A 16,067-nucleotide genomic window follows, 5' to 3' on the forward strand; every position below is an offset into this window, starting at 1 on the left:
GGGGGGGGGGGGGGGTTATTCAGAGACGACAATCTCTTGAGGGGAGCGTTTTATAAAAGGTCACAAATCTCCACCTCTTCCAAAAGACTGCAGGGCCTCTAGGAGTCTCAGGGGTGAGGTGGGAAAGGAGATGAGTGGCAGAGAGGAAGTAGAGAAGACATCACAAGAAGCCCAGAGACCGGACCCTCATGGAGTTACCGCAGCTGGCCAAACCGCAACACAATGGGCTCGTGACTCAATCAAAATAAATGCTGTGCTCCAGTCTAAACAACTGGAGCATTGTAGCTTTATTTGTGCTTACGCAAACATGGACGTTTAAAAGGGTTGTGATACGCCCTCCCCCACCCGCCAAACCCTTTTTCTCTTAGTGTCAAAAGAGGTAGCCAGGCCAGTACGAGTTAAAGCAACATACTTTAATTACACATCCTTAAACGGAGTGCTGAGAGGGTTGTTTTACTTCACAGAGCATGCTTTGTGAAGGTCAGGGGAGGAGGGGGGGGACATTTCCGATTCCATTTCCTACCTTCAGTAACATTAGCCAAGGCGTCACACCAATTTAAGTCCAAATTTCCACCTCTTTCCTCAAACTTTTTCACCCCCCTCTCAGTTTTTTTTTTCTTTTTTGGAATGAAGAAGTGCAGTTTAAAAAAAAAATCCTCTCATCTCATGCATGCTGCTCAGAGCAAGACCCAAAGTCTTTCTCTTCTTCTTCTTCTTCTTTTTGAGATCTGGATTCCTTCCCCAATTATCTGAGGTCACTAATAAGGCAGGGTGTGGAGGCACTGGGCTGTGCCGCGGTGGCCTGGAGGCTCAGCGTCAAATTGAAACGGCTCGGGAAATGGAGGCAGAAGCTGAATCTCGCCTAATTGCAGCCACAGAGTGTGTGTGTGTGTGTGTGTGAGAGAGAAAGAGAGATGTGTTCCAAGTGATGAAGCTCTGAGACGGAGAAGATGAGAAGCAACAAATAAAAAGGAGAGAGAGAAAAGACAGAAATGTGGAATGGAGACGGAAGGATGAGTGGCAGTGGAGTGAGACCGGATAAACTGAACTACTGAGGATGAGGCATTTTCATCTGGCCCTTTTCTTACCCTCCCTTTTCAGCGAGCACGCTCACTCCCTCCGTCTTCCTCTTCCCTCCCTGCTCATCAAAGACTTCTGACAGCTGACTTCTGGCTGCTCACATCAGAGGGAGCAAAGCAAGGGCATGACTTCGAACGAGCTGAACATGGAGAAGGGGGGGAGGAGTGGCCACCAGCGCCTGAACAACACTTTCATTATACGTTTCTGGACCAGGACGTGCATTAAGAACAGAACCTTCATTGCCATAACCATAAAGGTATTATTTCAAAAATGATGAATCGGATCATTATGATCTGAACGATACAAATAAAATAAAAAAAATCAACCTCTTGCACACAAAGTGTAGCATCGGGGCTGAACTTTCGAGGCAAGTGTAAGCTGCTCCACGGGGCGTTCCAGAGAACGGTTGTCTCCCCCCAGTGTAAAAAATGTGCAGGGGCTCAAATGGGAAAAAAGCCTCGAGGGCGTGCATGTGTCTCGGGCCAGATAAGTATCTGAAAAGGGCTGTGAATCAGCGGGGCTGACTCAGACAAAAGGGTTTCACAGCACGATTGGGAGCAAGACCGGAGACAAAAAAAATACAGAGACACGGGAACGAAGAAGGAGCAAAGTGCAGCTTTCCAGTGGGTGTCGGGCTAGGTTAAGAGGTGACACGAGAAAAAAAGAAAAAGAGAAAAAAAAGGGACTATGGTAACAATGTGAGAGTGAAAACTTCTTAGAGCCGCGCTGCTGTGTGGCAAGACCAGTGTCTGACACGCTAAAGATAACAAAGAACCAAGATCAAGCCAAACAAAATGCTGCTCTGCAACTCAGTGTCTGGTTTGCATCATGGGATGGAAAAAAACCAAACAAAACAACAACAACAAAGACCTTAAAATAGACCTGATGTGAAAGTTTAGTCATTATGAACTCAACATTCTTCATTAAGTTTATAATGAATCTAATGGAGAGACGTGCAAAGTTGTCTTCAAAATCAATTAAAGCAACTCCGTTTTTCTGATTGTTTTATACAGCAGGGAGACAGATGGAATGGAGGTTGGGACAGATGGAAAAAAAAAGACAAATGAGTTCATTTAAAGATGCTTTTTGGCATCTACAGCAAGCTAACCTCAATCCAGCTCTTTGGGATCTGCATAAATTGAGGGCTTGGGGAGTTGTGGCAGTATCCTTGGTATTATGCATATTAGTTTAAGGCTGTCACTGAGAATCAGCAAGGGTGTCCATCCCGCTGCGGCTAGGCGCTGCTAATTATTGGATCAGAGATAAAGTGCTCTCTTTTTTTCCTTCATCTTCTTTTTTTGCGCTTGCGCTCACTGTGCTTTGAAAACTGGCTGTGTCAAAAAAAGGAAAGAAACGGGGGGGGGGGGAAGAAAAAAAAAACAGCCTAATTTTAGGTTCACAGAAAACCACTGGGTCAAGAATCGATCAAGTGGAAAACCTTTGTTCGGTCGGGGCGATTTTGACCAGATTTGTCACATCTGCCCGGCTTTCTCTGCTGCCAGAAGGGAGCGGAATAACAGGATGCTGCCGCGCTCACAGGGAGGCAGAGAAGAGGCGAAGGGAAAAGAGAGATGACTTAACCACACGAGAAAGGGTAAAAATATATACATTTAAAAAAAAAACAAAAAAAACAATTAAAACCAGAAGTTCAGCGACGATTTGACATTTGATTTGAATCGATACTTGGAATATCTTCCACACTTATAAAAAAAAAAAGTGCCTCTTTTATTATGAAAGCGGTTTAGACACCCCGAGAGCCCAGATACCATGAAATCTTATTAAAAAAAAGGTATAGCATCTCATTAAAGTTCCTGCCAAAGGAGCTGCTGGATTCTGCTCTGCTTTACAAAGATGCAGAGAAAGACGACACATGTAGTCCATATGGGGCTGAGCTGACAACCTAGTCTCCACCAGCAGTAAGAGGGGGAAAAAAAATGTTCTGGGCTAGTGAAAGTGTTTTCAGATGTATTATTTAGTCCACGTTCAGAAAACAGGAAGTTGAGGAGCAGCAGTCTATTAAGCATTTGATTTAAAAGAAAAAGAAAAAAAAGGACTTCTTGTTTAGACACTTAGTAGAAGTAAAATGCATTTGACCTTTAATCTCACACAAATGCACTGACCTGCACACACACACACATAAATTGTGAGCAAACTCCGCACACAAAGCCCAATCTGTCTACAGGCCTGAACGCTGCGAACACAATGACCATGGTGGGGTTAGGGTGGACCTTTTTAGGATTAGTCTGTGAGCACAGGCTCTCTCATTTAAAAAGGGACTCGACAAAAATCAAAGAGGAACCAGACAGGGAGGGCATGGAGGTGTTTGTCTTACCATATTCTCAGATGTACGCCGTTTTCATTCTCTGGCCTGTACCTGCAGAAAATTGCATCTATTTAACAAAAACCTTCGGATGCATCTGGATGGCATAGATCATAGCTGTCTAGGTGGACTTAACAGTCCAAAACGAAATAAATAAAGAGAAAATACTGACATTTTACTTTTTAAAAAAAAAGGTGTAATTCTTAGTGGATTACAGTCGGAGAGCTATAAGGAGGCTCAAAGCGCAGAGATAAACAAGGTCAGCAGGAAGACATACTGAAGTGCAGCAGGCAAACAAATAGTGCAAAGCCCAGAATCGGTAAGTACTCACAATAATGAACAGACTAATCCCAAAGTAGGTGTAATGTGTGAAAGCAGGGATGGGATGCAGGCAAAAGGATGAAGGGATGAAGGGATGTTCAGCAGAAGAAGTCAGGACAAGCCAGAGAGCTGATAGGAGATGAGTTTGACTAAAGTGTAGCTCTGCTGATCATTTTTAGTTTGCATTGACCCTTCTTTTAGGAGAAGATCAGGTGGCTGTTTAACAGCTTCACAGGACTGACACAGAGCAGACGTACTTCACGGAGAGACGAACTGAATCCCGACACTGAGATGCAACAAACAGAAGACTAGAAGCCGCAGAGACGAGTTCTTACCTGGGGCCGATTCCTGCATCTTCTCCCTCTTCCGCTTCTTCTTCTTCCCCTAGAAATATACAGAGGAACGAGTAAAGTGTGGCTCCAGCACTCACGCTCACTAGACCACTCTGATATCCTGCTGCCGACTGCCATGTTCACTCATCCCCTGCTGGGCATCCGACCAGCATACCCCAGACTCTGGACTCCACTGCAAACTGCAACACTGAGAGGGGCTGACCAATAAAAAAAAAAAGTGCTCTTCTTGTCTTGAATATGGATGTTCCAGCAGTTTCTGCTACTTTAATGTCAGTCTTATTTCCTTCACGACTGAATGTAAGTGTCATTTTATGTCCTGCAGATGACAAACAGTAACTTTAAAGTGTAATTTAAAACGAGGCCAGTGTGGTCCGATGACTGCGAGGACCACCACTCCTCTTCCAGTGAGGTGTTGGTGGGGACTTGTGTGAATTTATAGCTCTTTTAAAAATCCCCCAAGGAGGTGAATATAGGTATAGATAGCAGCGTAGAGTCATCCTAGTCAAATATGAGAAGCACTTTGGTTTCCTGCTGCAAAGTCTGCTAATCCACTTATTCATGAGCTAATCTGCCTTCCACTGCTGCGGCAGTCGAGGGAGAGGAGAGACCGTGCGAGTGTGGGTGAGCGGGAGGATGAGAGAGAGGTGCTACGCAGATCAGATGTGTCTGCTGCATGCTCTCCGTGCCGGTGTGGTTACCTATTTTGGGGGTTTCCAGCCTACAGCTGCTGATTTTGATGAGGGAGCAGTGAGAGGGCAGCTCTCATAAGGATACAAAATTATCTCCAAGAAATGTTCTGCATGAGTCACATTTTTATCTTTCAGTTATGCAAAGTCAAAAACCATTCCTGTTGGATTTTTTTTTTTTTTTTTTTCCCCCTACAACTACCAATCCAATACGCTTTTACGTAGCAAGCTACAAATTAAACAGCACATGGGCGACCTGTCGCTAGCTGATGTTGTGTGTGTGTGCTTGAGTTTCTCCCCCTCAGTGAGGCATTTCGGCAGCGGAGAAGAAGAGGCAGAAAGGAGCGGGATGCTGCCGATGTCCGAGGGGAGGCAGATAAACACCACAAAGCACTTCGGTGGTGGAGTGAACGTGAGTGCTGGAGCCACACTTTTAATAAAAGCTGGTGCTTTCTTTCTCTCTCTCAGGACCATACACGTCACGGACACGGGGACACGTCTCGACAGGTTCCAGTCACGCACCCACACGCACATCTTGCACACGCACACGGACAACGACGCACTCTGGACACATCCTGAAATCCTGCCGAACGCGGTGCATTCACGGTCAGAGCAGGCAGCTGGGGTGTGTGTGGAGGGGGGGTGCACAGAGGTTGCTGCTGCTGAATGCTGCGAGAAACAATCCAACCTCCTCAGCTCAGTCTAACAGCTGCTGTTACATCTGAAGCTTTATGCTGATATGGCACATCAAAGACTAGCATTACCATTACCAGGCAATTTTCACTCACAGTGCCAATAATAGTCTTCACGATACCCCGATCCATTTTAGTGCGAATGGCACTATAACAATGCTATGAATTACACATTATGCTGAAACAAAGGGTCTCAAAATGGACCCCATTAGCATAGAGAAGGCTCGGGTGAAATTGTTTGTGTGTGTGCGTGTGTGTGTGTGTGCCATTTAAGGAGGAAGTGATGCAACACAGACGTAAACAACAGAAATCCACGCACGCGCACCACTGCCAGTCTGTTCTGTTGGTACTTACATAATTGTCTCGAGCGGACCAGCCCGGGTACAGCTGCATGTGGAGCTGCCGTTCTTTGCGAGCTAACTCGTAATACTTAGCTTGCTCTTCCCGAGACAAAGCATGCCACTGTTTCAGCACAAAGGAGAACAGAATACAGCCGGGTTATTGGTGGAAAGGTGTGCTCGGGACAAAAATGTTTTATATGTTTCTAAATGTTTGACAGGAAGTAAAAAGAAGAAGGAGGAAACATGATGAAGAAATTAGCATGCAGCAGAGTCAGGGAGGGAAAGGAAAAAAAAACAATTTCATATCAAAACACTGCTTCCAATTTAACACTGCTTTTTATTCAAACTGTGTCAGCGAGCAATTACCCAGCAAAGGCCACAGACTAGGCTTTGCTGTGGCTGGCTGCCTTGGCCTATTGGTTAAAGCTTTTAACATGGCTCTGTGGTTCCACTCTTTTCCTCCCAATCCTCAAAAAGGGACAAATTTTGTCATTTCCAACCGTGCCATTATCCAGCCATATTTTATTGAGGCCAATTTGATTAAATGTCACTTAGATAGGCAGACCGTATCTGTGCAAACTTAAACATTCCTTCAGAAAAACAGACTGTTTAATACAATCTTTGCATTTTTTTTCCCCAATCAGTCAGGTTTGTTAAGGGGCCTGAGCTATAATTTCTTTTGGCGATATAAGTTAATATGTAAAGTAAACAGCAGCAGGAAGGCAAATGAGACCCGTGAACGAGACTTTAAATGTGACCTACCCTTCGTCCCAGGATCTGGTTGATGGCGGCGCTCTCCTTCAGCGTGCACTCGGCGACCACGTTCGCACGCATCTCTTTCATGTAGAGCATGAAGGCGTTTAGCGGCTTCTTGATGTGCGGCCTTTTGGGCTCCTGCTCTTTTCTCTGTTCGTGCTGGGATTTCCTGTTGAAAAGAAAGAAAAAGAAAAACATGGATGGAGGTACAAAAAATTAAAGCTAATATTTCAAAAGTGAGAATAAAAAGAGCCGAGCGACACAAGGAGGAAATTGCGATGCCGCGATGGTGACGAAGGCGAGGCGAGGCGAGGGTCTAGTTGCTCCCAGCCGACGGCGAGGCAGCGTGAGAAGGGCTGCCACGCCATGGGCCCCTGCCTCTTTAATCATGTGCAGTTGTACACTCGCAGCCCTTCATGCTGAGAGATTACTTCACCATTAATGACAACCAAACTTTGTCCACAGAACATTGGAAGCTGCTTAAAGCCAAATGCTAAAACTCACACACACACAAAAACCCCACTCTGCTTCCACTCGTGGTTTACTTTCTGACAATCTTTTTGATACCAAAGCAGCCTTGGTGTGAGGATGGCCATGAATAATAAATATAACGCTTCCAAAACTTACAGCCGGTTCATCCAAGCCCTAATCTCAGACACAAATCTGTTGTGGGCTAAACACGCAGTGATCCCCAAGGCCAAACGAAGCACAGACCCGTTATCGAAGGAGAACAAACCCTTACTGCTTATCTGCTCCCATCAAGAGAGCAAGACTAACGCAATGACCTACTGTAAAAATGGAGTGCCCAAATACTTGGAGGTATGCCTTCTTAGGAAACCTCTGACTGAGCGCTGATGGCATGAGTGTGTGTCTGAGGGAGGACTCACATGTGCATGATGTCACTCTCATGCGAAGGTTCTTGTTTGACCTGTGGGTTGACGATAGCCGGATGGGGGATCCCCGTGGCATGGGGACCAGGGGGGCCGGGCACCATGTGGTGAGAAAACCTGCAGCAATGAAACACACGCACATGTCCACGTTTACTTTACCGCAGACCTTCGAAAACGACACGGTAAAACTCTCGCAACACACTTGGATAGGAGCAGGATTTTTCTGAGATCATATAGTTTAGCTTGTTGTCACTGTTTTATATTTAAAGTAAGTGTTCTGATTTAAAGGAATCCGGGAAGGAAAGGATGATGAGGAAAACGACTGGTCTTCAGCTGCACAACGCATATGGTTTCACTCAGCGTATGCCCGAGATGGTCACGCCGACACACAAAGGAAGAGAGACAAAAGTTATGCTGGGAAGTGAAACGGCACAACAAAAGACAAAGAGGCAAAGAAAAAAAAAAGAAGGGGTAAGATAATGAAAAAAAGTCCTCGACAAACACAAGTCTAAGAGAGGCGGGAGCACTTCCACAAAGCTTTGATGGAAGTTAAGCAGCCATATGGCTATGCAGAATCACACATGCGGTGATGTGTTTGACTTGTGCTGGGCTCGCAGAGGAGCGGTGTGGTCGAAAGCCACAGCAGCGCACCAGAAACAGCCAGAGGCAGACCTCCCTGTCAGGGGGCCGCCGCCGCTGCTGCTGCATGCCAGCCTCTCCCCCGTTCAGGCACACAACACTCGCACGGCGTCAGCGTCCACGTGAGGACGAAGAGGAGTTGCTGCTTCCTGTTAGCGTGAAGCAACACCGGCACATGCTGCCTGTGACTCACCATCCCAACGGCGGCGTGATCTGCCCTACTCCTCCTGGAGACAGGGAGTAGAAGTTGGGCATGTCTGGTCCAGGATGATGCCTGGGCATTCCTAAAACCAGAAACACAACAGTTGTACACAAGGATTAAATAAGTAAAATGTTAATTTATGTTCACAACAAGACAGCATGAGTAAAGCATAAAGTGTAACAAAAGAAATCAAATCTGTTCCTCAGGTTGTGTTTTTATGTTGTTTTTTTCTTAGATGTCTTCTGATCAGAACTGCTGTGTTTGAAATGTTTGAACATTTTTCTAGTTAAAAACCACTCTAGTTACATATTGGCATCTGAGCTGTACTGGTGCACAAGTCTGAATTGTAGACCTTGGATCCCGTGTTTTCAAGGTCAACTTACTTTTTTTTTTAACCAAACTTTAAATCAACCGAGTAACCTAAATGTGAACTGTTGTTACATAGAGCTAAAAAAAAACCAAACAAAAATAACCCTTCAACCTTCTCCATCTTGCTTCTCCACAAATCAAGGGCAGTCTGTATTTCAGGGCCTGAATGTGGCTCCTAAGTCTCACATTATTAACCAGAGGAAAAATAATCTTTTTTTTTCCTGCAGGCTATACTTCTTCCAGTGTGTTTCAGCATCTTCCAGCTGGATCATTGAGGCTTTTTCTTCTTCCTGTAGACACCGCATTGACTCGGACTAACTGTCAGGGCTAAGCTCCTCCATCTCCAGCTCCTACTGGGCGTCAAGGTCAAGGGTGTATTTTTGTGACAGAGCTCATGGAAAAAAAAACAAAAAAACGGGGCTGCAGGATGACGAACATCTGCTTCACTTCCTGCTTTCTTGTCCTACACTGACATTTCAGGCAGGGCAAGCAGATATGAGAAAAGGCTCTTCGTGTAACACACAAGTGAAATGTTTCTCCATATACACTCAAACACACACACACATAAAAAAGGGGCAAATGCCTCCAGATTAGCTTCATATTCTAATCCCTGCTGGAGCCATCCTTTTCTCTTTGCTTCCATCTTTTCCTCATCCTCCTCGAGGTCTGAAGGGGCCTCCCTCCTTCTCGGAGAGGCAGGTCGGGTGGGAGGCTTAAATCTCCAAAGCCAATGTTGTGACGCTGGATTCGTAGCACGGATAGCGCGGCTCCCTGCTCGCTAATCCACCACCTAACACTCCTTTAGGGCCCTCCTGAAGAGGGCAGGAGGGAAGGAGGTGAAGGGTGAAGCAGCGGGGGGGAGGAATATTCAGTCCCAGCGTGTTAACCTTGTCACTCACACCTGTATGGAGCCTAATTATTCACATGTCTCAAATGACACCAAAGACTCATTCTTACGCCGAACAAGCAGCACAAATACTGGATATAATATAGATTCCATTTTTTTTCCTCTAAACTAAAACATAATACAAGGCTTTACATGTAAAAAAAAAAAAAAAAAAAAAAAAGGTCTCAGGGATTTTTTTTTTCTTCTTCTTCACACAGAGAGCAAACAACAAAAAAAAAAAAAAAAAAACGAGCAAAGCTTCCCCCTCCCTCTGCTCGACCTTCCATCCCACGCAGCAGCCCTGTGCATATTAGAGCTCATAATGAGAAAATCCATGATTGTTTTTCATAATTAACGAGCAGATCAAAGTCTGAGCCCGCTAAAGGAAGCAGAGCAGCAGCTATTGGTCGATACGAGGAGGAAAGAAAACGCGAGAGGGACAGCGGAAAGGAGGGGAAAAAAAAAAAGGGGCGAGAGAATGAGAGAGATTTCATTTTAAGCGCCTTCGGCTTAGCTCCACTGATACACACACATGAATATGCCTGGGGAAATCATTTGCAGCTAATTCTGCAACTGGATTGCTTGGACATGGATTTTTTGTTGGGCTGCGAGTGCACAGATCAAATGGTACAAAAAAAAAAAACAAAACTCCATTCCTTATTCCCGAGGGCTGTTTTTGCCCCTTTTTTGTCAGAAACCAATGTAAAAAATAAAAGACTACATTTACAATGCATTTATTGTTTTGTTGCTTATTTGTTGTTTTTTTATGTAGCTATATATATAAATATATCCCACCACATGTGTCAGATGCAAGGCATATGTGGAGCACAGTTTCTACTTGTTCTGCTCTCTTCATCTTCCAGTACGACGTTATCGTCGTGTTCCGCTCTACATCGTTATTTATAGCCGGTCCCTCAGAACCTTCTGTCGTCGTCGTCGTCGCCTACATCTCGTCTGATTCGTCGTCCTTTTCAAGTGGCAGTCGCAGGAGAAGAAAGCGGAGAGAAGTGAAAAGGTGCGGGACAAAACTATGCTTGGCCCACGTCTTTTTTTATTTATTTATTTATTTTTTTTCCTTTTTCTTCCTTCCTTTCTCCTGCATCAGTAGGAGATGCTGCCAAAGCCTCCAGCTGTGCGGGGCTGAGGAGCTCGTCCAAACGGCAGAGGAGCTCTTCTGCAGCTGTCAGAGCTGCGGCTTGATGTTATTCCTGTGAGGCAAAGAGTGCAGAGGGAGAGGGGCAACAGAGCTCGGCGCACCATCCCACGGGCTGCTTCAAATGAGTTCGCAACCAAAAAATGATAGAAGGATGACTTTACTGTGACACGTTTCAGAGTGTGCGTCTCTGCTGATTCCTGACAGCCCTGACAGTTAAAAAAAAAAAAAGAAAAACTCATGTACTGTCTCAGTTAAATGAGCTTTCCTGAATTACTCCAATATTTTTAGTAAAACCTGTACTTCTTTAATGAATCTTAAAAACAAGAGTTTGAGCTACATTCTTTTAAATGGTTGAGACAATTTGTAGCAAAATTTGCCATTTTTTTACTGTGATGTTGTGGAATTTTATAGTGCAGGTCAATATATAATCTTTGGTCTTGAGTTAACTTCTGTATAATTATGTTTATGAAGTGAAATAAGGATAATTTATATGTAAGGAGAGCCAGGAGACGGCCTCAGATTGGTGCTCCAAGTCAGCAGATTCCCAGTTCTTAGGATAAAAGTTCGATTCCTGCTCATTCAGCATCGTTTCATCCACAGTCATCACTCATTCTTGCTCCTTGCCCTCCTTCGTACCTTGTTTGTTGTTGGCGTCCTGGGGGTGATGGCCAGAATGGGAGCCCGGAGCGAAGTGCTCGTCGCTGTACGTGATCAGCGGCGTGAGGGGGTGGACTGCATGGGACGGCTGCACAACGGGGACTTTGTTGGACTGTGGAGACAAAAGCAGCTGGATTTAAAAACACTAAGAAAGAAAAGAGACACAAGCTCCGTCAGGTTTTCCTCCACTGGCAAATGCAACCCCCCTGTTTGGTGCAACGTGATGCACGACACCACCACGGCTAATGCAACACAGTGTAATAGTTTGGTCAAAAACCTTCTGAAAAAACATTTCTTCCATTTTTTTTTCCTCGTCTTTAAGGCCAGTAGCTCAAAACTTTGAGTTTTTTATTTTTAACCTAGGTCAGCAGGATTAAAAACTCCACCCTCTGAAGTAAAGAGGTAAAATAAAATAAAATAAAAGTCAAATGAAGTGTGTTAGCATGGGGGGGTGGGGGGGCAGAAAGAAGGATGCGAGCAGAAAAGGAGCAAACAGAGGCGAGCGATGGAGCAATGAGAGAGAGAGAGAGAGAGAAATGAGAGACTTGCAAGGTAGAGTTAGAGCAGAGGTCTGAGGCGGGAGATCAAAGGCAGTCATTAGCTGGTGAATAAGGGGAGTTCATTACAGAGCAAGAGCCGGGGGAAGGAGAGATGAGGGACGGAGGGGAGGGGAGGGAGGGCTGTCTGTGGAAAGAAAGCGTGAGTGAGGCAGATGTCTGCAGCGGTTCTTAACGCTGGGGTTATCGCGTCGACAGTGGCCCGGCAGTAGACCCCCCCCCCATCCCCAGCTGACTCACACAGACCTTCTGATACCTATTCACAATTAACGCAACCCAAACCGAAGGCCCTCCAGCTCGCTGTGTGTTTATGATTCAGCTGCAGCAGACACATGGGAACGCTTAGCCTCAGCTAAATCTGCTGCTCTCACAATCTGAGCCTGGAGCCGAGCCGGAGTCAAAATATCACTTCTCCAGGATGTGCGGCTAATCGGAGAAATGTCACGGTTGGGTTAGACGCATCTTAAAAGCCACTTAGCCTCAGTTTCATTAAAACTGTAATTAAACACTTTATTATCGCTGCTAAAGATGCTCATTTCATTTTAGTAAGAACACAAACTTTTCAGAAGACTACAAAAGCACTATTTTTTATTGTTTTGGTTTTTTTGCTTTTTGTCTGAGGCCTCGTGTATTAAAGTGACATTCCTGGCATACTAAGTGGTGTCTGGTGTCCCCTCTCGCCCTCTCCCACCACACACACTCACACTCGCGTATTCGCAAAACCCCTCAAACACGGGGTGTCTGGAATGTCTGACATTCTGCGTGCCTCTCGCAGACTGGCACAGGCTTCAATTAAGAACCACCCTGCTCCTTTCCCTTTCCCCCACCTTGAGGAAATGTCGCAGCCAGGAACACAAAAGACAAAGTGTGTCAGCGTCCACCAGCCACAGTTACAATCGAGCTCCAAGTCAGACTCAGAATCTATTTTTCCTCTATTGATTTCCTGCCCAGCCAGCCACCTCAATTTGAAACAAATACAGAAATGCACTATCAGACGCAGGAGACTGCGGACACTTCCGAATGTCAAGCACTGGCCGCTTCAGAAACCAAATGCAGCCAGAAGACCAGGATCCTGAGCTTTTTCACACCAGCCCAGGTGAAAGGAGCTCTGTGACGCCCCTCCTCCAGTCACCGAGAGTCAAAGGTGACAGGATAATCTTTGGAAAGAGGGGAGTGTCAAACCTCATCCTGCAGAGGTGAAGACTTCTTAATAAGGCTGCTAAACCTAAAGAGAGGGACTAACCGGGGATGAAGTGACTGGGCATGCCTTCAACCAGAGGCTAAATAATAGCATTCTCGCCTGTATTATTTTACGCCTCTCCTCACCCATTTGTTATCCTGTGGGAATGAGACAAGAACCTGGGAGATTATCACTAGAGCTAAGAGTCCTCTCCAACTTAGAGCAGAAAGAGGGAATCGAGCAGAAACAAAAGTTCTTCTCTCCTCCTTGTTTTTACAATATAAAAAGTGTAAAAGGTGGTCGACTCTTTAGCTCCAAAAATAGCTAAAACGTTTTCACCACAGCAAGAAACTCTCCTCTTGTGCTTCTCCTGGTTACAGCTGTCAAATACAATTCATCTCAGTTTCTTAATAAACTCCTTCTATTGTGATGAGGGGGGGAAAAGGAACTCTGCCATGAAAGAACCTGCAGGCTTCTGTGACCAATACAGAATTATGGCTATTTGGCTGCACATTTACACAAACAGCATGGTCCGTCCAGCCACAGCTTTCATTCAGGAGGAAGAAAGAACAATTAATGCTGGTTATTTTAACAGCTCTATAACATCGTAGATCTAAAATGAGATTGTAAAGAAATATAAAGAAAAAAAAAAAAAAATTGCAAAGATTTAGACTCAACAGGTTGAGTGCTCTTAGATAGTTAACAAACCACAACACTCTTTAACAAGTTTCTCGAAAGAAAAATTAAAAAGTGTAGGAGGAAATGTGCCATAAAAGGCAGCAGGTGATATTATTCTTGTAATTTCAATCATCCCATACTAATAACAAACAAAGTTACAATCGTTTGGGGCAAAACCTTGTAAATTATGTCAGAGTGTATCATAAGGATGACTCTTAGCTACTACCACAAAAAATAAATAAAATGTTCAGCTCAATATTTGTAAATTAACTCAGTTAAAGCCATTTTTGTGTCAGCTATTGTTGAATTAGCCGTGACTCCAAAAGTTATGTTTAGATGTACATCTGGTGATTTACGTTTTATTCAAATCTGTTCATTCAGGGGATATATTGCTAACAGATACAGGGTTGACGTCAACAGGTAATGCCAAAGTTTTAAGCAAATATATTGTGCAACATGTAGTGATCAAGGTATGTGTTGGGGACGATGCTCAGCCCCTACCATGCCAAATTGGAGCTTAATATGTGTCAAACTGGCTGAGTTATAGCCATTATTGTGTTTCTTAAAGTCAGTTGGCTCTGGCAAATTGTATTTGTACACCCAGTGATTACTTTCTGAGAGTTTCACTAAAATTTGTCCTTGAGATATTTCGCTAACAGACAGACACAGTTGAATCCAATCGTCCATTGTTTTAAAAACAGATCTTGCATGAACAGTTAGCACTCCCAAGTGTGTGTTGGGAATGACTCTCAGCTACTACCACACTAGAATTTAGCTCAATGGTTGTAGAGGCGACTGGGTTATTATAGCCATTTTTGTGTTTGCTAAAGTTGCTTAGCTGTGGCGGCCATCTTTAATGGGGTTGACTTCATCAGTTGTAGATGTTCATTAAAACCCATCGGCTGGTTCAGGGAATATTTTACTAATAGATGAACAAAGTTACAGCCTTGTAGTTGGAGACAATCATGTGACTCCAGCAAAGAGTAGAGGTGCCATCATGTTGGACCGATCGGATTCCCTCTCGTCCCCACCCTGACTCTAAAAGAACCCACAGCAGCCATGTTCCAAAGGAGGGCAGCCATGTACCGGAGGTCCCCTTTGTTGTACATGAGAAATAATAGGCTTAGGATCTGTCTATTCATATTTTTTTGAGTGTGTGCAAAAGAAGGGAGGCGGTGAGGATGGAAAAGCAAACGTTCCATTTGGAATATCATAACCAGGCTTGGCTGGTCCTTTAAAAAAAGCCCTTCAGATGTGGTTTAAAATGAAATTCATTGTGCGGAACTGGAGCTGGCAGGAAGCCCTCAATAAACGAGACGCTCCAGTGTGTTTCAGCATTTGAAGATGGTACACTGGCTCCAACGGGGGGGACGACAAAAAAACAATTAAAAACAAAAGAAATTATCCTGTAACTTTTGTCATATTCCACTGCCAGGATTGTGTGTTTATAAAATGTTCTATATGAAGCATTCCTCCAATATTTCCTTTTACCCATCCTTCCCCCTCGCCTCACAGCACAGCTTTTGTACTGCACTCAATTATACCACTTCTGCGGAGTGGAGTGAAAAAGAGGAAAAGCGGGAATTTTATAATAATCACTTCCCACTTCTGTAATTTATATGCAATGAGGACTCCTCGTGCCTGCAGCTACAATCAAGAGTGTAGAAACCATGTGAGGTGTTTCACAAACAGCTGGGGAGATGGCAGCTCAAGTAGCGGTGATGGATTCCCATGCTTCTAAATCCATTCACTGAGAAGCCCTTCTCACCCACAAAAACCTATCTTCACCCGCTCCTGTGATTTTCTGCACTCCAAAGAGAAAAATGATGTGCGCGCACACACACACAAAAATTTTTTTTTTTAAAATAGCAAAGACGTTTAACAAGGGAGACAAAAAAAAAAAATGAGGAAAGCAACTGAAATAATAAACAAATATTATCAAAAAGTATTACTGGGTAAAGAAAGTCATTTTCTTTCCTCGATAATATGACAGGATTGCTAATTTCATCAGATCCCAAGCAGAGGATACACACCCTTTAAAAGGGTATAATTACAGTGCATGGTTACTGTTTCTACAGACAATGCGCTCATAGAAGAAGACAAGATTACAGAGACAAAGCCTCAGTAAATGCCAAAAGTTTGAGTATGAAGCAGGGGTGTGCCCAGTTCTGAATTCCTACAGTCATCCCGAGACCAGGTGTTCGCTCTCAGGTGTGTTTGTGCAACTTGACCAGCCTTTTTCCTTACAAAAGAGACCAAACATTGTCCTGTAGTAGCTTTATGGCATTGGGGGGGGGGGGGGGG

General features: G+C 44.5%; 1 protein-coding gene across 3 annotated transcripts in view; it reads right to left on the reverse strand.

The window, feature by feature from the left end:
* lef1 (lymphoid enhancer-binding factor 1) overlaps nt 1-16,067 on the reverse strand; it is a 42,703-nt gene that overhangs the window by 6,698 nt on the left and 19,938 nt on the right. Inside the window, exons 4-10 of one of the 3 annotated variants that reach the window (XM_017407589.3) lie at nt 11,328-11,460; nt 8,272-8,362; nt 7,437-7,556; nt 6,556-6,718; nt 5,807-5,914; nt 4,057-4,099; nt 3,413-3,454 (exon numbers count right to left, since the gene is read on the reverse strand). In XM_017407589.3, coding sequence (XP_017263078.1) covers nt 3,420-3,454; nt 4,057-4,099; nt 5,807-5,914; nt 6,556-6,718; nt 7,437-7,556; nt 8,272-8,362; nt 11,328-11,460 — 693 coding nt within the window. In that variant the 3' untranslated portion in view covers nt 3,413-3,419. Of the gene's footprint in view, nt 1-3,412; nt 3,455-4,056; nt 5,915-6,555; nt 6,719-7,436; nt 7,557-8,271; nt 8,363-11,327; nt 11,461-16,067 lie in introns of all 3 variants that reach the window. The other 2 variants (XM_017407582.3, XR_005232947.1) reach the window with 2 other exon arrangements.

The sequence above is a fragment of the Kryptolebias marmoratus genome, linkage group LG3 (assembly GCF_001649575.2).
Source record: "Kryptolebias marmoratus isolate JLee-2015 linkage group LG3, ASM164957v2, whole genome shotgun sequence".
Classification (NCBI taxonomy): domain Eukaryota; kingdom Metazoa; phylum Chordata; class Actinopteri; order Cyprinodontiformes; family Rivulidae; genus Kryptolebias; species Kryptolebias marmoratus.